Source organism: Xenopus laevis, chromosome 6L (genome assembly GCF_017654675.1).
Source record: "Xenopus laevis strain J_2021 chromosome 6L, Xenopus_laevis_v10.1, whole genome shotgun sequence".
Taxonomy (NCBI): domain Eukaryota; kingdom Metazoa; phylum Chordata; class Amphibia; order Anura; family Pipidae; genus Xenopus; species Xenopus laevis.
In genome coordinates, this window is record NC_054381.1 from 60,467,066 (window position 1) to 60,488,602 (window position 21,537).

General features: G+C 38.2%; 1 protein-coding gene across 5 annotated transcripts in view; it reads left to right on the forward strand.

The window, feature by feature from the left end:
* The window catches only part of coa1.L (cytochrome c oxidase assembly factor 1 homolog L homeolog), a 72,029-nt gene extending 51,736 nt beyond the window's left edge, over window positions 1–20,293 (forward strand). For all 5 annotated transcript variants that reach the window (XM_018267542.2, XM_041566095.1, XM_018267540.2 and 2 more), the window contains 4 exons: window positions 5,890–5,988; window positions 17,870–18,021; window positions 19,765–19,841; window positions 20,134–20,293. In XM_018267542.2, the coding sequence (XP_018123031.1) occupies window positions 5,895–5,988; window positions 17,870–18,021; window positions 19,765–19,841; window positions 20,134–20,248 (438 nt within the window). In that variant the 5' untranslated portion in view covers window positions 5,890–5,894 and the 3' untranslated portion in view covers window positions 20,249–20,293. The remainder of the gene's footprint in view (window positions 1–5,889; window positions 5,989–17,869; window positions 18,022–19,764; window positions 19,842–20,133) is intronic.
* The last annotated feature ends 1,244 nt before the right edge of the window (window positions 20,294–21,537 follow it).

Below are 21,537 nucleotides of genomic sequence, written 5' to 3' on the forward strand. Positions count from 1 at the left end.
TTTTAATGACCTTTAATAAACCGATGCCTTTGCTTATATACACTTGAGCTACTGCACCTGGACCCTTGTTTTAACAGTAAGCTGTTTACTTTGGCATAGTGCTAATGTTTGTGTTACAAACTTGTTGTGAATATACTACCATGGCGAGAAATCCACATAACAAAGTTTTGCAACAAGCAACAGTGTAAATTATGTTTTCAAGCTAGTAATAACTACAGCATAGGATGGTGTGAATTTAAAGATATAACATGTTCCAGTTCAAGAAATCTCTGTCTGAAACCAAAAGCAAGGAGGAGGTAGACTCCAAGGTTTTAAATAAAGTATCACTTCCTTTGTTAAACCTGTTTTAAACCTGTGTCTTTATAGTGCTTCTCTGAAAGAGCCACAGTATAAGCCAGTGCTTAGAAATAGTTCTAGTCTATGGTTATATGATGTAGTAGACCAGCCAGGTATATAGTACTACAGATAATTAGGTAATTAATTCATACTATAAATACCAGCTAATGTGATTATGTAGATGCCTAGCATGCAATATATTGTACCTTTTTTTTATCTCTTAAATGGTTAATTCACTAAGGGAAAATCCCAAGTCAGTTTACTAATCGCGCAGGGGGTTTTGTGGCAAAAAAAAACCGTTGGGAATCTTTGTCATTTTACATGAATGGGCTTTTGAAACTAAGAAAAACGTTGGCACCTAAGGGCAGAGACACACAGTCAGATTCGGGGAGATTAGTCGGCCAGCGACAAATCTCATCTTCTGCGGAGAAAGCTCGGCGACTTCAGAAAACAAAGCGTTCCCCCAGCGATTTACATTCTAGCCAGCGGGGAGGCAGGGGAAGGCAGTTCAGGAGATTAGCCTCCTGGTCGCCGGGCGACTAATCTCCCGAATCTGACCGCGTGTCTCTGCCCTAAAAGCTGCCGAAGTTTTTCTTTGTTTCACAAGGTGATAGTAAACTCACATGGCGTTTCCTTTAAGATCGCCTGTACTGAATGGCAAATCATAAACTGACCCTTAAGTGTTAAAAAAAAAAAAAAAAAGAACATATCGAGAACATATTACAGACTCAATGCATGGTAATGTAAATCTGAATACTGCATCAAGTACCCAATAGGTTTATTTTGCCACCAGTATGGATTCATGTATCTTTGTTGCCATCAAGTACATACTGTTTTATATAACAGAGATGAACATTGTCATTATGGGGTGCTGTACTTCTTTAAAGGAGCAGTATGCTTTGTTCTTCTCTGAGATTAATAATTAGGGCTTGTACTGAACAGTATGGTTTTTGCAATTAAAAAGGTCGAAAAAACAGAAGCAACTCTGTTTACCATGAATCCAAGTGCCAGGCCCAACCAAATCTGAATCCTAAAAATCATGTGACTTTTTGTCACACAAACACGAAATGCACGATAAGAGCACGATTATCTCTAATTATTTATCTCTCAATAATTTTTTTTAAAAAAAGACCAATGGAAAAGTTGCTTAGCATTATTATATGGCATACTAAACATCTAAACTGAACAAACAGAAACAAACTAATAATAGATATATTGGTATCTTTCATACATATACAGTTGCCAGTTTTACATAAAGTTGTTATACAGGCACAGGGAGTCCCTGCCCATCATACATATTGCAATCTAAGTCAGACAGAGAGTGAGACAGAAGAAGGGATTTTCCCAGTGACTCAAGCAGCTGATGCAAGGGCTGCAAACAGATTTAATTTAATCTGCGTTAAGCATCATGCTAACAAACTGAGGAAAATGTGTTATTGTCATGAGCCACTAGATCCCCAAACAGTAGCTCGTGAGCAGCATGTTGCTCCCCAAACCCTTGGATGTTGCTCCCAGTGGCTTCAAAGCAGGAGCTTATTTTTGAATTCCAGGCTTGGAGGCACGTTTTAATTCGATAATTGAAAACCAAGTGTACTGCCAAACAGAGCCTGAATGTAGGTTGACAATCCATATAGGGGCTACCAAATGGGCAATCTTGGCACCCCAAGAACATTTTTCATGCTAGCGTTGCTCCCCAACTCCTTTAACTTGTCAATGTGGCTCACTGGTTCAAAAGGTTGGGGATCCCTGCACTAGCTGCTGATGAAGGTTACATCGCTGTATACAACATCTTGACATAAATTGCAATTTGTGATGGCTCTAAATGAGCTCAACATCAAAATGATGGCTGAACCCAAATGCAAAAACCCAGTGTTCATAGACCAGACTACAAATGGGGCCTCACCTGCCCAACTGTTCTATCTCATTATGAGGAGTATGCTGGTCATACATGGGCAGCTTTTAGTGCAGTTTTGCCCAACCATCTTGGTATGGATGACCAATTGGGAGTTGCTGCGGTTTTGGTGGATTAAGGATTATCAATCTTGACTTCAGGTTGAAGTAAACAACTATAGGAAGGTGGCCATACATCACTGACCTACGTGTAGTATGTGTCTATTGGGCCTGTGGGTTGGTTGGTCAGATAACATGCCGGCAGTAAAAGGCTCAAAGTTTTCCCTTGCATAGCGGCCAATTTGAGATTTGTTTTGAAGCACCATACCATTAAATGGTACTTGCTGGTTGTTCCTAATTCTAATTTGTATCTTCCCTAGCAACCTTTGCACCAATTGCTTGGGCAACCTATATATCTCCCCCTCCCTGCTCCTGAAACGTTTTGGTCATGAACATTTTATGGATTAGTCTGTTCCATCTTCTTGACATCAGACAGAGGCATGAACCAAAACCAAGCAACACTGAATAGTAATACTAAAACGGTTATTGCAACATTAAGTTTCCAAATAGATTCATGGACATCCCTATGATTCAATGGCAGGTAGAAAACAGTAGCATATTAGGGTGATGCATATTAGTTCCGGTACAACCTAAATGCAAAATAAGGTGAGTCATCCTATTTATACAGTTGCTACTTCACCTAATATGTTTCATTCTGATACTGCTTTGAAGCAAGTGTTACACTGCCTGATTTTATAGGTATGGGATCCTTTATCCAGAAAGCTCGGAAATATGGGATGGCTGCCTTATAGACTCCATTTTATCCAAATAGTCTAAATTTTTAAAACGTATTTCCTTTTTCTCTGTAACAATAAAACAGTAGCTTGTACTAAGATATAATTAATGCTTATTTGAAGCAAAAACAATTGGGTATATTAAATGTCTACATGATTTTCTAGTAGACTTAAGGTATGAAGATCCAAATTACAGAAATATCCATTATCATGAAAACCCTAGGTCCTGGGCATTCTGAAAAACATGTCCTAGGCATTCTGGATAACAGGTCCCATACCTGCAGGCAGCCCAACCTTCCATACATACTTTACATGTAAAAAATATATGAAAGGTAAAGCTGCCTGTTGCATGTGCAGTGTGTATGGAAAGTAAGACTGCAAGGAGGTATAACTACCAACCCCTTTATTAAAAGAGTTGTTTAGATAAAACCCCATTGCCCATCAGGCACTGCCATTGCTATTATATCTTTTAGAGAGAGAGAAGAGAGAGGAGTGGTCTTGTAGTTCTAACTTGAAAGAGCTATGAGCGCAGTCTGTTCTATTGTATCTATGTTTTATCATTAGTGTCTAGTTGGAAGGTCTCATTATTCAGTTTCTGCATGCATTTTATCTTCTAGTTTGATGTTCTGAATCCTGACTTTGGCCTATTAATCCACTTTGTCTGATTGCTACCTGCCTGAAATTAGAACTATGCTAAATGAACTGAGATGTATATTCATTGCTGCATATAATGTGAATGATTCAGAAAATGTCTATGCTCTGTATTGAATGTAATTTATAGTTCTTTCAGAGTTTAGTCATTGTGGTTCATTGTGAATCATGTTTTGTTCCACAAATTATTATAAACTAGTTCAGGTAAAGTGATACAATATTCGTAAACCTTATAAAGCCACTACTTAAACTGTTTTTAAAGGATAAGGAGAGGCATAATCACTGGGGGTGCCAAAATGTTAGGCATACTGATCAAACACAAAAAGATTTCTTGTTTATTTAGTACAAATAAACAGGTCTGGGTACTACCATAGGAGAATCACATGACAATCTTCTTCCTGTTCTTGGATGCTCTCTACAACCCTGGGCTAAGTGCAGCAAGTTCAACTTTTCACCCTAATGTCCATACACACTTAACCTGGCCTATAAAAAGGATCCTGGATGAAGAAGAAGATAGCGATATGGTGCACCTACAATAGTACCCCTGGTCAGTGGAGTTTTTAGTAAAGAGGAGCACCGGCTCATGGTTTCAGGTACACAATCAAAAAATTTATTATTTGATTACACAATCAAAATCATTCTTCTTTAAATCACTTACCTTTTCCTTAGTCCTTTATTTAATATTACAGTGCTGCATATATATTTTTTTGGGGTTATGCTATCAAATAATGAGAGCTGTGCATAGGTCCACAACCAAGTATTAAACAGACATATAAAACGTGCACAGCAACTCACTTAAGACATTTATTTGTGCAATTAATCCATATCCATATAAATCACATTGATTAAACTGCAAACATATTACACCACAAAGCAGTGTCACCCCCCTGTCTGCCTACCTCATGTCAGCTACTCCCTCCTGACGCGTTTCGTGCCATTGGGCACTTCATCAGAGGAGGTGATAAATATTTTGTGGCCCATGCACCACCAAACATGGAAGGCTGAAAAAAGTATTCAAAATTACAAGTGAGACAGACTTTTACCCAGTTTTATTAAAACCAATTGAGTCCACTATAAACAGAAGTTGCAAACCTGCCCATCCGCTTGCACTGTGTTAGAATTACCTTTTAATACAATGCAAGCCTATGGGCAAGTTTCTAACTGTCTTTAGTTACATCAAGTCTTCTAATATACAGCAGGTATGGCACCTGTTGTGCAGAATGGTCAGAAGCTATTTTCCGGATAAGGGGTCTTTCTGTAATATGAATCTCCATGCCTTAAGTCTACTTAAAAATGATTTAAACATTAAACCCAATAGGATTGTTTTGCCTCCAATAAGGATTAATTATATCTTAGTTTGGACCAAATTCATGGTACTGTTTTATTATTACAGAGAAAAAAGAAATCATTTTGAGATGAAGATAAAGATTAAAAAGGGAATAATACAGTGCGAATAAAGAACCCAGATACAGCTGGGGACCAGCCAGCAGCTACAATTTCCCTTTAGGGAAATATAATTTAATATATCAATAACAGAAGTACAATTTTAAAACACTTTAAAAAAAAACAATGATTGAAGATGGCTGGCCAGCCTACTACACCAGAAGAGGCAGTGGGTTGGTGTTTGGTACACTGAAGGTCCCTGAGCTGGGTTGTGTATACTGAAAGCTGCAAACCTTGATCATATACATAGTTTCACGCTAGCAGTGTCGGACTGGGCCGGCAGGATACCGGGAACAAACCCTGAGGGCCCCGGCCCTCATTGGCTCATGGAACTTTCAGCTAAAATGTTAGGAATCCTTGTGGAGTCCCTTGTTTGAATCTGAATTAATACTGGACTTAAATGTATGTACCTAGAGGCTGATTCACCTGAAATGCATGCACATTGCCTTATTAAAGCATACAGCATTATAAGGCAAATGGACTACTGACCAAAAATAGAACTATGTTAAACTGTTTGACATTCTTTCACCCTAAGAGTAAGAAGGAGCTAGTCACTCACCTGTAAATTCTCAGCACTAAAACCAAAGCATTCTATTCTCTGTGGCACAGCAATGATTCTGTTTTTAGCGATACTAATAATAAGGTGCTGAAAGTGAAATGACATGCTGCTTTTAAACAAGACCTTAAGAAATATTAACTGCACCCTTTTTAAAAAAAAATAAGGCACTGTCAAGGTAATTCATACAGTTGAACATCTGTGTTATTATTTCTACAGGAAAAATGCCAGTCCCTTTGAAGAACCTGCAACAAATGGCCCTTTACTTGGGTGTGGTGTCTGGTGGAGGATGCGCCTTGATGTACTACTACATGCAAAGTAAGTGCCTAAGAATGTTTCAAGCTAGCAAATATATTGCGTATCCAGTTTTTTCTATACAAAAGCTGCTCTTATTATGAGATGGTCTATATTTGGTTTGTTTGATTAAGGTTTCATCCAAGGCAGATCAATCTAGCTGTCAGAAATAATCCCTGGTTTATTATAGTCCCTTATAGAATGCGAGTGTATCAAGTCAAATGGAATCTCCCTTTTAAAAGGAAAGCAGACATCCGCATTTCAGCCATGCTTCTCTTCTTGTGTCACCCATCAGTGCTATTAATCACTTTATCTAATTCTAGTTCTCTGCACAATCTGGCAAGACTAGCTGTGCCAAGAGAGTCATAGACATAACCTTATACCTAAAATACAGGTATGGGATATGTTATCTGGAAACCTGGTATAAATAAAAGTCTGAATTATGGGAAGACCATCTCCCATAGAGTCCATTTTTTTCTCAGTAATAATAAAACAGCACCTTGTACTTGATCCTGGCTAAGATATAATTAATGCTTTTTGGAAGTAAAACACTCCTATTGGATTTATTTAATGTTTATATAATTTATTAGTAGACCGACCACAAGCATTCTGTATAACAGGTCCCATATCTAGCTAAATAAGTGTGTTTCATACTCAAGTTAGCTTGGTTAGTGTCAATAAAGGTATGTGTTATAGTGATGTGTGGGTCAGCCCCTAACCCGCTGGTCAGGCTGGTTCAGGCTGACATCCGCCCATACTTTGTGGGGGAGTTTGAGCTGAACTATTCCTGCCGCCCACCCCGCCCGACCTTACTAAGCCCCATTTCTCTGGCGGCAGCAGGGCCGGAACTAGGGGGTAGGCAGAGTAGGCACGTGCCTAGGGCCAAAGCTGGGAGGGCACCAGGCACGTACCTCCTCTGTCACCTGCCCCAAGGGCAGTTCCCTTCTCTGCCCGACTCTGCATTTTTTCTTGCTTTTTGGCGCTAATGCGCATGCATGCGAACTTCAATTCGGGCATGCGCACGCGATCGCAAATTCACGCATGCGCACGTGATCGCAAATTCGCGCATGCGCACACTAGCGCAAATTCATGCAGGTGCCGCGACTGCCGGGCCTGCCTAGGGCGCCTGCCCAGCGTGGCCCGGCACTGGACGGCAGGATTTAATTATTGGCGCATCCTATTCTGTTCAGGCCCCTTGATGGGAGAGCTGGGCCAGGTCTATAAATATAGGTGAATCATTGAGTCTAGTTGGGCCTGGGTTGTTACTAGGCAGGTTAGATTAGGTGTGAGTCGACAGTCTATTTGTTTGGATTCAGAGGAAGCCATACAAGCCCTTGGTAGGCCAGTTTCTACATGACTAGGCTTTTTGCTCGCCACTAAAGTTTATGCAGCTGAGAAGACCTAAATGAATTGATTAATTTTGCTACTCACCTTATCACAGAAGATAATCAGATTTAGTTAGCATTGCAAGTCTTTCATTACAGCATGCTGACTCACAATGATCATTTCCATTTCCTTTTCGCTGCCATTCCGACGTATTCTTACTTTTTCACATTTTCCCCTTGGTGATTAAGATCAGCTGAAGAGCAAACTAACCTTTTATAGAATGTCAACATGGCTTTCCATAATTCAGCAAAAAAAAATTGGTTCACAATAAAATTACATGCAGATTTACTAAGAATTTTTTTCTTTATAGCAAGTGTTAACAATGTTTACCGCTGAAATGTTTCTTTCCAGTGATATTTAGTGATCTGAAAAAGGCAAAACAATTTGTAAAGTTGCCCCACGAGCTTGCTTTGCCAGGAAAATGTTAGAAATCCCACTTCAAACTTAGCTAAATCAACTTCATAGTATTTTGCGTGAAGTAGTAAACTAAGGAACTTGTCATTTGTTAGTACAGGTATGGGGCCTGTTATCGAGAATGCTCATGGAGTTTTCCGGATAACAGATCTTTCCATAATTTGGATCTTTATACCTCAAGTCAACTAGAAAATCATGTAAATATTAAATAAACCCAATAAGCTGATTTTGCTTCCAATAAGGAATTATTATATCTCAGTTTGGATGAAGTACAAGCTACTGTATTATAATTACAGAGAAAAGGGAAATCATTTTTATAATTTTGATTATTTAGATAAAATGGAGTCAATGGGAGACGACCTTTCCATACTTTCTGGATAAAGGGTTTCCAGATAACCGATCCTATACCTGTATATCACGTTATTTTTTAATCCTGTGCCCTTCTGTACTACAACACTTCGAAGAAAAAGCACCCTGCTCCTATCAATTATAATAATTAGTCTTAGGTTACTACAATGCTAATTCCACATACAACCAACTATGGGAATTCCAACACAATATCTGTGCAACAATACCAACCTGACCACTTTAAAATTGGTAGGTCAAAATATTACTTAACCCACAATTACAAGTGCTTAGTCCAATTATTACGATTAAATAAATCTATATATGCCAATGTTTTAAATTGTGCCTTTTAATTGATTCTAAAACACAATTAATTAAAAATTATATAAAGTGCCATGTGACAAATTAAATTAATTAACAAAGTTAGTAGTAATCAATGAAGTGCTGTGCTAATAATTAGTATTAAAAATGACATCCACAATTGATTTATAAATTTAGTGAATAAATAAGTAATCTTAAAATAAATATAGGATAAATTATTTCCCAATCATCTCAATTCATGAAGGAACAGTAGGAAGATGAAAAATAGAAAGGTGGAGTTGTCCCAGAAGCTGTTACCTAAATTTTTCTATCCCTGGGACACCACAAAGCTGTAGAAGACAGGGAAACCGGGACTGTGGCCTTGATTGTTTAACTTGCCCTAATCTGTTGGAAGAGCTGACTTAAACCTCAAAAATGCCACAAATCATTGGTCCCCTTAGAGTTCCAGTGCAGGAATGCAATAGAAAAGTAGAGGAGTTGAAAAGAGCGATGGATTCAAATGCATGCCACCCCATTTGACCAATTCCCAATAAGATGTCTAAAACCGCTATAAGCTTAACAATTTAGAATCAAATAGATTGTACAGAACTCCGCCAGCGCGTTTCGCTGGTTTAGCTTTCTCAAGGCAACTGGCATAAAAAAATTGTGTGGTGTGATGTCAAAGGGGGTGGGGTTGTGCCGCAAATGGGCTGGGCCAGGACAAGAACCGAAGGACAAGGTAAGTTTACAGGGGATTGGGGCCGGGCCGAGGGGGTCTTTTTAATGGTATTACAAATTTACCGGCAGCTCCATTGCCAGTAAATTTGTAATACCAGCCCCGGCCTTGCCAGGTGTTTTACTGGCTAGGCCGGTAAAATACCGGCTGGGTGGCAACCCTACTGGCGGCCCGTCGGGAGATTCGCGACTTAAAACACTTCCGGGTTCTACGTCATATAGGAGGTCTCGTGAGAGTTTGTGGACATAATGATCAGCTCGCGAGATTCATCTCAGGGATCACGCTTTACGTGGATAACTCTTAAGGAGCCGCAACCTTGCACTAACCACTGCTCCAATAGGACCTATCTTATTTTCATACGTCATCAGATTATCCCTACCTTATCCTGGTCGTATTTACCTCTTTCTATTTATCCCACGCTTCTCCTTCAATGGCCGTCAGATTGATTATGCATGTAAACACATCATGAATTCTATATGTTTATTTATTTAATTTTAATAAATATTAAAAATCATCATATGATTTGGTGCTGATTATTATATTAGAGACATGAATCGATGATAATGAAAACATAAATTAATTAAATGAATGCATAGTGTGAATAGATTATTTTCATTTATTCCTTTCGGGGAAACAGAGTGCAATTTAAATATCCAGTAGCTTTCCTGTTTGAGAAGAGCCTGCTCTTGATTCCCTTTACGTATCCCCAAATTTACTTTCTCTAATGCCCAAAATGTTAACTTCATTCTATCCATATTGTGGAATCTTTTAAAATGATTTGCCACTGTGGATATGGTTTTATCTGTTTTATTTAAGTTCCCTGCAGTTCTAAGTGCTACAATGTTGCTGAATTCTCACATTTAGCATTTGTGTTGTCATGCCTATATACTTCATTTTACATGGCCATTCAATGCAATAAATGATTCCCTGAGTTCTACAGTTGATATGGCTATTAACCCTATGTTGTTTACCAAATCTGTCCTCAAGTAAGGAAATATTCAGAACCTTCTCACACGTTACACTCGCCACAGGTAAAGCACCTCCAATTTGTTGTCCTTTTTCAATGGGACATTTGAAAATGGATTCTTGTCAGCGTGTCTTTTCAAGCTAGGGCTTCTTCTATAGCTTATTGACGCATTTTCTTGTAAAATAGAACCCAAGGTGTCATCTTCTAGAAGTATAGGCCAATGCTTGTTGAAGATTGTTTTGTATCTGAAAGCTACTTGTATTATATGTAGTAATGAACCGTACAATATTGTTGGTTTCCTGTATTTTGTCTTTGGTTATTAGTAATTCGGGTCTATTGATATATAATGCTCTATGATAAGCCTTCTTAACCAATTTTCCTGAAAATTCTCTCTGTTTAAGTCGGGTCTTCAGTATTTTAGCTTGTTCTTTGAATAGTTCTAATGAAGAACAATTGGGTTTTAGTCTCAAAAATTCTCCAGTAGGGACTGATTTTTTAACTGAGTATGGATGGAAACATGAATATGTTAATAGAGAATTGGTAGCTGTGGTTTTTCTGAAGTTTTTAGTTACAAGTCGCCCCTCTTTATGAATCTCAATCTCTAAGTCTAGGAAGGAGATAGACTTATTGGATATATCCATTTAATTTGGTCACAAACTCCAAGGCCTCCTCTTTTGTACCCTCCCAGACCACCAGGAAATCATCGATGTAGCGAATCCATTTAAGGATTTTGGACTGATAGTGTAACATGTCCTCACTTTTAACTATAGTATTTCCTCAAAATCCTAAAAAGAGATTGACATATGAGGGGCGCAAGAAGCACCCATTGCAGTTCCCTGTGTCTGCAGATAAAATTTACTGTTGCATGTGAAATAATTGAAGCACAAAACAAATTTCATGAGTTTACAGAGAAATTCTATTGTATCTGTCTTATCCTCCAAATGGCCTGTCAGAAAGTATCTTAATGCTCTTAGTCCCCATTCAGGGGCTTAGCTATAGAGGAAGCAGACCCTGCGCCTGCAGGGGGGCCCAGGAGGTATAGGGGCCCCACGAGGCCCTAATTCATATACAGTTTCAATAAATATTGGTAAAACAAGTCAACTGCTAAAAATTTTGGGGGCCTGAAAAATAATTTGCTGTGGGGCCCAGTGATATCTAGTTACGCCACTGTCCCCATTCATGCTTAATAGAGGTAAATAGAGACTCCACATCTAGTGGAGTTTTGTTTGTAATTTCTAAATTCTCAATTTGGGCTAAGACATCTAGTGTGTCTCTGGCATATGAGTCAAATTCCTCTACCATGATAATTCTGAGGTCAAGATATTGACTGGCTTTTTCTGTGAGGTTACAGTTACCAGATACGATAGGTCTCCGTGGTGGTTTCTCTAAATTCTTATGGATCTTGGGCAATAGATAAAGTGTGGCAATTCTAGGGCTATCCACTATCAGGAATTGCTTTTCAATCTTGGAAATGAGATTATCTTTAAAAGCCTCATTTAGCAGGTTATCATAGATAGTCTTGTAATTTTCAGTCTGGTCCCCCAGAATTTCTTTGTAACTTATAGAGGATAGTTGTTTCTCTGCTTCTTCTAAATATAAAGTATTGGGCCAATATAAAGTATTGGTCAAGCAGGGTGGTGTGCATTTGAATCCATCACTTTTTTCAACTCCTCTACTTTTCTATTGCATTCTTGCACTGGAACTCTAAGGGGACCGATGATTTGTGGCATTTTTGAGGTTTAAGTCAGCTCTTCCAACAGCTTAGGGCAAGTTAAACAATCAAGGCCACAGTCCCGGTTTCCCTGTCTTCTACAGCTTTGTGGTGTCCCAGGGATAGAAAAATTTAGGTAGCAGCTTATGGGACAACTCCACCTCTCTATTTTTCATCTTCATACTGTTCCTTCATAAATTGAGATGATTGGGAAATAATTTATCCTGTATTTATTTTAAGGTTACTAATTTTATAAATCAATTGGGGATGTCATTTTGAATACGAATTATTAGCACAGCACTTTATTGATTACTATTAACTTTGTTAATTCATTTAATTAATTGTCACATGGCACTTTTATTAATTAATTGTTTTTTAGAATCAATTAAAAGGCACTATATAAAACATTGACATATATTGATTTATTTATTCGTAATAATTGCACTTTAACCTGTAATTGTGGGGTAAGTAATATTTTGACCTACTAATTTTAAAGTGGTCAAGTTGGTGTTGTTGCACAGATATTGTGTTGGAATTCCCATAGTTGGTTGTATGTGGAATTAGCATTGTAGTAACCTTGAGACTAATTATTATAATTGATAGGAGCGGGGTGCTTTTTCTTTCTCTTTGAATTAACATATTTGGCCACACTGATTTCTTTTTATCACACCTCAGCTACTATTAAGAGGCTAAATTATAAGTTAATAATCAAGGGTATCAAAACTAAACTCCCAGAGATGCAACAGCCCCCCTTCAACTGCCCTACATCTGCCCCCTTACCTCTCCATCCCCGCACATTGTATTATTTAGAAAGTCACTCTTGTTTGGAAATCTGAGCTCAAAGCACAGAGCAGCGCAGCAGAGTTCCTCGGCACCATGTTCTGCCCATCTGTATCTCTTCATATCTGTTCGCCAACACGGAGCCTGCAGGTGCATGCACAGTTTGGCCTAGTCAGGAATCCGTTTCAACTGCACGTGCCTCCAGGTTTCGTGTGTAAGATTTGGTAAGAACTCCACAGTGGTTTTACCTGACCCTAATCAGGCTGCGACCCTGCTCTGTAGTTGGTTGTAATTGGTTGGGCCAAACCTGCTTTCCCCGTAGATCCCAAAGGATTGACTCACACATCATAACTCTGCAGTTTTGCTGCCCAACCACCTATACCTGGCAACCTCCAACCCAGCTACCCACCCACCTGCCAGATTGTGTCCTCTGCTCCCTGCACTATACCATTGGCAGGGAATATTCTCATGGGAGGATCCTTTTGTATCAACTGATCCCTTGGGGATCTAGGGAAAATGTTATTAAGCATTGCTGCTTTAAGAATATTGGTGGACTAAAGATCTCACAGTTCTTAAGCCATGATAATATATTGCAATGTGATGAAAATTATATTCCAATATCCAATCAACACTTATGGAAGGTTTATGACTTTCTGCACCCAAACATTTAATGGATGAATGTGAAACCACTGTTATACTAGGTATAAATGAACATTGCCATTTGCTACAACATTGTCCACCATTATATGTAGTGTATTTTGCTTTGAGTGGAGAGTGATTTTGATCCTAAAATGTTGTTGGGGAAATATTAAACTTTTAATATGACTAGAGAGTAATATTCTGAGACAATTTGTAACTGGTGTCACGATCGGCTCCCTAAATCCAGAACAATTGCTAAGCTCCCTGCTCACAGCTCTGCTTCCGCCTGTAGCAGCCACTTTTGGCCTCGGGAGGAGCCCTTGGCTACTCAGATGCTGCCAAGTCTTACTAAGAAAGGAGCCAAGCAAGAGTTCTGGACGAGCAAAGAGGCACAGTCGTTACCGAGGTTTTGGACGGAAGGCAGCAGTTTAGGGAATAGACAAAAAGTGTAGTCAGGCAGTCCGGGGTCAGTACAGGCAGAGCTCAAGCAGGGTCAGACAAGCCGGGGCAAGGGTCAATACCGGTAGAATTCAGAATAGTCAGGCAGGCAAGGGTCAGATTTGGCAAAGTTCAGAATAGGCAGGCAAGGGTCAAAACAGGAATCAAACAAGACAGGAATTGCACCAGGATACTAACAAGTTATACCTAACAACGGGCAATGAATTTGAATTCAGAGCCCCTTTAAATATTAGAATTTTAGGCCACTCGGCGTGATGACGTCATACGCACGTCACATAAAACCCGGCAGTGCACCCGGCCCTTGGAGGAAGAGGCACCATGTGGCCAGGCCCACTACACCACCAGGGTGAGTGTTTGTTACAACTGGTTTTCATTTTTTATTTATTTTGATTTATTTAGATTTTTATTCAGCAGCTCTCCAGTCGACAATTTGTTTGCTAGGGTCGAAATAACCCTAGCTATGCATTCATTTTAATAAGAGACTAGAGGAGAGGCCTGAATAGAAAGATGAGTAATAAAAAGTAGCAATAACAATAAATCTGTAGCCTTACAGAACGTTTGTTTTTTACATGGGGTCAGTGACATTTGAAAGCTGGAAAGAGGCAAATAATTAATAATTACTGTGAATAATGAAGACCAATTGAAAAGTTGCTTAGAAATTGCCATTCTATAACATACTAAAAGTTAACTTAAAGGTGAACCACTCCTTTAATTTTAGGGAATTTTACACATGATCATTTGAATGGAATTTCACACAGTGATATAATAATTATAGCACAAAGGGCCAGGCCACCATATAGAAACAAATCAAATAGCAATGTTTGTAAAAGCCACAAGGACACATTCCAAAGCATGGCTACCACACCCAAACCCTCTTATACACAGGTGCTTATTTATATAGTATGAAGCTTAGGTCACTGAACCAGCTAGACAGAAACACAAACCATGCGGTACATTTTTATTTTAATTAAACAGTAATTGTGCTAAACATCAAAGTAACTATGTGCATTAATATTTTGCGCTTCTTCCCAAGCTATAAGGAGCAAATGACTTGTGTGTTTGTGATTTCATTCTTTTCTGACCCTGACTAAAGCAATCAAACTCAATCTGTGAATCAACATTCCTCAGTCATGAACATAAACATTTAATCATTGTAATGCCTTTATCAAAACTCTGGACATAACTTAAAGGCAACTTCTGAATCCCCCATGGAGTTGGATTATTTATCCTTAATGTTCCTTTACTTTGATAATCGTAGCAGCTACATTTATTGCGATATTTCACATTTCACTGAATATTGTATTTCTTTCTCACTGGAGTGAAACGCACATTGAAGGCTCAAGCAAAACTCTATAGTAATTATTCATCACCAGTTATATCATCTTTATTCATTATTTTGCCATTTAAAAAGATGCCACGAAGTCCGGAACTCAAGTAGATTCCAGTTATACCTCCCTAGCATATTTTTAAATGCAATTGCTTAATCAGTCTTTTTGTGAATCTGCTATTGACAGGGCTCTTACTTTTTTAATCAGATATTCGCCTAAATCAGTGGTCCCCAACCAGTAGCTCACGAGCAACATGTTGCTCACCAACCTCTTGGATGTTGCTCCCAGTGGCATCAAAGCAGGTGTAAAATTTTGAATTCCAGGCTTGGAGGCAAGTTTTTGTTGTATAAAGACCAATTGTGATGCCAAACAGAGCCTCCTGTAGACTACCAGTCCATATAGGAACTACCAAACAGCCAATCACAGCCCTTATTTGACATCCCCATGAACTTTTTCATGCTTCTGTTTCTCTCCAACAATTTTTTACATTTAAATGTGGCTCACCAGTAAAAAAGGTTGGGGACCCCTGGCCTAAATCATTGAAGTTAAATGTATTTGTAGCTAGCAGAGAATTTATAAACACAAATAACTAGCTCCAAGTGAGGTTGTTCTTACAGATGCTAATGATTCCGATTAACCATTAGGGTAATATCACACCAGGTTATTAAAGTTTGCATTGACTGTCTACATGGCACCCTCTGAATTCAAAGGAAGTTGTGGGGAAATCTCTGGCTAAAAACTTGCCTCCAAGCCTGGAATTCAAAAATAAGCACCTGCTCTGATGCCACTGGGAGCAACATCCAAGGAGTTGGTGAGCAGCATGTTGCTCATGAGACTGGTTGGGGATCACTTCCTTAGACCAATCAAATCAATATTTCTATGCAAAATCTCTAGATTTCTTTCTAAATAATCTATTACTATCATGCATTCTGTGAATATTGTACTATATCATTCTTTCTCTGCTTCTGACATTACAATGCAGTCTGTATACTGTATTGGATTGTATTTTTGGGTGTGTTGGCCACATGATAGGATATCTGTTTGTATGCTAACCAACTTCTGGCAATTAAAGAAGGTATGTGTAAGATGGTGTTTAAATTGGTCTCTTTCTCTGTGTCAATACCAATAGTGGTTAATAGCTTCATTTCCTTAACTTCCAGTCACATGCATGCACGTGTCTACACATAAACATACACAAAAGTACATCTACTAGTGAGATCATTTTTCTGGTGTTTTTCAAAAACCTTGATTACATACATTTTAGAGATGTTCTACCTTGTTTCTGCATTGGGGGCAACCTTTACGTCCTGCAATTGGAATTACAATATATTTTGTAAAATCTATATGTGAATGCCTAACTAAATGCCTTCACTAGCGTTATCCATTTAAAACATATAATAATGTATAAAGAAAAAGGAAAATGGGGCATTGTTTGACAAAATGCATTTGCAGTGGCCCTAAAAAGTATTTCTCTACACAATAAGGGGCACATTTACAAAGCTCGAGTGAAGGATTCGAATTAAAAAAACTTCGAATTTCGAAGTGTTTTTTGGGCTACTTCGACCATCGAATGGGCTACTTCGACCTTTGACTACGACTTCGACTACGAATCGAACGATTCGAACGAAAAATCGATTGACTATTCGACCATTCGATAGTCGAAGTACTGTCTCTTTAAGAAAAACTTCGACCCCCTACTTCGGCAGCTAAAAGCTACAGAAGTCAATGTTAGCCTATGGGGAAGGTCCCCATAGGCTTGCCTGTGATTTTTTGATCGAAGGATATTCCTTTGATCGTTGTATCGTTCGATCGCAGGATTTGCGCTAAATCGTTCGACTTCGATATTCGAAGTCGAACGATTTTAGTTCCTAGTCGAATATCGAGGGTTAATTAAGAGAGAGAAATTAGATTGTGTGTGTGTATCAGTACCATTGTACAATGCTGTAATCTTATGGTACTTCTTAATAACTCCAATCCCTTGCAAAACTCTTGCATTCAGTTCATTGTTCCTGACATTATTTGACACTGTCTACAAGGTATTTTGAAGCTGTTAGCACATTTCTAATGAGGAAAGCAGTGCATGAATATTGAGTCAATAAGGGAAGTAAGTCTCCATCTCAGTTATGTGCAAAACAGGAAGCAATTCATGTTTTACTAAAAGAGTTTACTTGTCCATTGAGTTCTGTTCCAACAGGGAGTCAGCATCTACCCTAGAAGTACTTTGAAAAACCAGGGGGTTAGCACAGGATATTCTTTAGTAGCTTAGCTTTGTACCATGCAGGACCATCCTAGCTGTCATATATACAGCTTAACATTATAGTATTAGTTTGTGTTCTATATATATATATATATATATATATATATATATATATATATATATATATATATATATATATATATATATATATATATATATATATATATATATATATATATATATATATAAGGTATGGGACCTGTTATCCAGAAGGCTTGGAACCTGGAGTTTTCTGGATAACAAATAATTTTAAACACTAATTAAACCCAATAGGATTGTTTTGCCTTCGATAAGGATTAATGATAGCTTAGTTTAGACAAAGTACAGTGGACTGTTTTATTATGGCTTTATTATTGGATAAAATTAAGTCTATGGGAGATGGCCTTGCTGTGTTTTGGATTTGGACTTTATGGATAATAGGTTTCCAGATAGGAGATCCTATACCTGTATATATACACTGTATACTTGCATGCCACTACATGATGCATGAGACATTCTCCTAGATTACGTATGGTTTCGGCACGTAGGTCTGCAAATGGTGCCACAGTTTTAATCATTGATATGTCTGGAATATTTTGTTTAGAGACATTTGCAAAGAAGGAATATTACTTGTCTGCCCTCGAGAAGCTGAATTCCCATTCAGAAGCTCTTGAGATATTAGGAGCACCGCCCCTTAGAGTTCACAATCTCCGTCTGACAGACAGAAATAACCACGTTGACCAATCAACAGCTCAGGTAAGAGCAAACCATGAACTTTTCTATGTTTTAATACACTGATTAAGTATTTGCAAATGAATAGACCCTATATATTTCCAAATCTTATATATTGTTATTATTATCCTTTATTTATATAGTGCCAACATATTCTGTAGCATATGACATAGATTTTACATCATGCCCATCAGTCCCTGCCCCAGTAAAGCTTACAATCTAAGATCCCTATCACATTCACACACTCTAAGGTAAATTTTACTTGGATCCAATTACACTTCCGATATGTAACCCAGACAAGAACTCGTCCATGGACAAATGGAAATGCTTTAACAACACATATACAGGGGTTCAGTAATGGGTGACCGCATAATTCAATGAGCCACACAACTTGTGTGCTTCAAAACGTTATTATAGCAAAGAAAGATATTGTGTATCTAATGCTTGGAGATACTCTAAATGCTCATTATAGTGGGGAGCAGATCTTTTCCTTTTGCTCAGGGGTGAGTCTACCTACGATACTATTAGGAACTGATTCAGGCAGACATCCATTGAGTAACAGGGTAATTAAAAATTCTAAATAAAACCTTAGAACAAAACAGAACAGCACGTTACTTGTCAGTGCTGCATACTGTATAAGAGACCCAAGTAGGTGATATTCTTGCACTATTGTTTAGCTGGCTTAGTATTATAATGATAGGGAGTCATAAGGACAGGTGGTAACCTCAAACAGTCACAAAATACAAATACAAAATGTCTCCATAAGCGCATCAATAACACTTAAAATATAACATCCATGTTGTACAGAAGAGTCTGCAATAGTGTGTGAATGTTTGTGTAAGCAAAGATTTCCATATCCTGATAGAAGTGGAACTTTGTATATACAGAATACGGAGATAAAGTAAAGTTTGCACTTTTGCCAGATCCCATATCCTGTACATAATTTATTTCACTAGATTGCACAGACATTTTATGGCTTGACAAATGACAGCAAGTTAGTAAGTTAGAAGAAAGATAAAAGATATTTAATAATAAAAGAAACAGAAAAAATGTAAATGAATAAAAGAATAATAAAAGAAATATAAAATAAATAAAAGATATTTAAATGCAGAAAATAAATGACCACACTTATGTGTTATCACCTGTCAGCTGACTGAGTGACCCATGTTTCATAGTAGACTCTATACTGAGCAACAGTCAGACCTAGAGAGGGTATCTGGTCTCAGAATTACATGTAAAACAACATTTATATAAATTTGTCCATAACTTATAATACTTCCCTCTTCCTATTTTGGTCCTTCTCTACCCAGTCTATAGTGACCTGATCTCTCCCTCCTTTGGCTTTTGCTCAACAGGTTTATTGTTAAATAAACATTGTGCAAATCCTTTTACCATCACAGGATCCCAGGGTCCAATGACATATAAGAAGGGTGGTGCTAGTGTTAACACTAGCAAAGCATACACATGACATGTGACATATCTGCTAAAGAGAAGGTGTGTGTATGTCCACCAATACATTTTCCCATAAATATCAACACACGTGCCACCGCTAAATAAAATAACAATACAAATGTTGCTATATGCCTGTGAAGGTATGCTGCTGGGATGTACTCCTCCTTCCCTATTATTTGCAGAATCCTTGCTGACTACACTGTGCACAAATAGGTAGGTAGATTTCAGAACAGAAGCTTAATTCATATCATAGGAATGTGTAGCATGCTTGATAAAACAAACACTCGGCCTTCATAATTACTTATGTGTTTGCAGATCAAGATTCCAGTCTCAGGAACATTGTCAGCTGGGCACCTTTATACCACGTCTGTCAGAGACCAAATAAATAAAAGGTGGGTGTGTGCGGCTGTATTTTTGTATGGCTATTTTATCTACTTTTATCCTTTGATTAATATTTTCTTAAAAATACCATAATTACATATTATAGGTAGAGAAGCAAAACAACAGATCTGTGTCTCAATTTTGTTTGTTCAGTCCAGTCAGTGCTTTTAATGCTATACGAAAAGTACGCTTCATATGTTCCAATGGGACCCTAAATGTTTAAGCTATGAGCCGGATTTAAAAATTGTACGCCTCTATATCTGCCAATAAAAAATCTTTGTGTGTATCCGTCCTTCTTTTCAGGTGGTGTCTTCAGGAAGTTATCTTAAAACTGAACAACGGTCAGCGCATTCCAATTCACGAATCAAACATGGCAGCTGAAGATGAGCAAGAAATGCATATGTCTAATACTTTCTAAAACTCACACATTTATGTTTCAAGATAATAAAAACCATTTAACACACTGCATTTTTATTTAGGGAATTGTTACAGTATATGCATTTTTTAATGGGTGATCAGAGAGAAGAATATTTTTTTATAGTAGGAAGCATAGAACTTTATCTTACTTGTTACTTGGTTTGAGGCTGGTCCAACTAGTAGGTCTCTAACTGGATACTTCTACATAGATCTAAACCTGTGTTTTTTGTGACTATAATTCAAAAAAGGGAGTAGCTTGGTTCCCAATATTCAGAATATACCATGTCACTCATGACTACAATGGTTTGAGATTAATGGGCATCCAGTTGGTTCCCTACTGAGCACAATGGCAGTCATTTACTTATGTGTCTAAACACATAAATATAGATCCTGCAAGGATAGCTAGGGTTACCTGAGGATTGGCTAGGGTTTAGTTCTCTAAACCAAAAGAGAAGCTGAAACTCTCACTCAAAGAATCACGGGTTGAGACATGACTCTTTAATGCCCCAGTACAAAAGAACCACATCCAGTTTTATGCCAGGTCCATACACAGGGAAACTTTTCAAAATTATAGAATTTTGCAGGGAGGTAACTTGTATAGAGGGGATATTGTTTCTCTGCTTTGCTGCTTTCGAAGCCCAAGCCCAACCCCATCGGAAGCCATATTCCAATATCTTGAACTAATGAGAGCTAACCAGGTTGAAACAGGCTGCCTGCAAGTATGAATACATGACTCATGAATACATGAAATATTAAACTGGGTGCTATGGATTAGGGTTGCCACCTTTTTTACGCCTAATAGTGGCCTTCGGGTCAGGCAGTGGGCCGTGACATCACTTGAGGGCAGGCTTATAATGTATAAGGGCAAGGAAATGAGTGTGTTGGGTGGGAAAAGGTGAATGGGGCTGGGAAGTAGGAGGAGAAATGGACAGACTAGGCAGGGAAATAGGTCAAGGCAGAGGAATTTATTAGGCGTTGCAGATTTACCAGCAACTGCATTGCCGGTAAATTTATAATACCAGTACAGCCCTAGCTGGTGATTTTAAGGAGACATTTGCATGTTTCTGCCCATCCTTTATTTGACTTAATAGTCCACCACTTTCAGACTGGAATTAAAAATGCTACCTAGACGCCTTTTATGATATTGACTCCAGCAACCAAAAAACTGATGCTCTGTGAGATTCTGTTTTTGTTTTTACTCTTGCTTATATGTCTTTAGAGGCCCAATCCTGTTCTTCTTCTATGCTACCTGGTTGTCAGGGAAACCAAGCAATTGCAAAGCCATAGCAA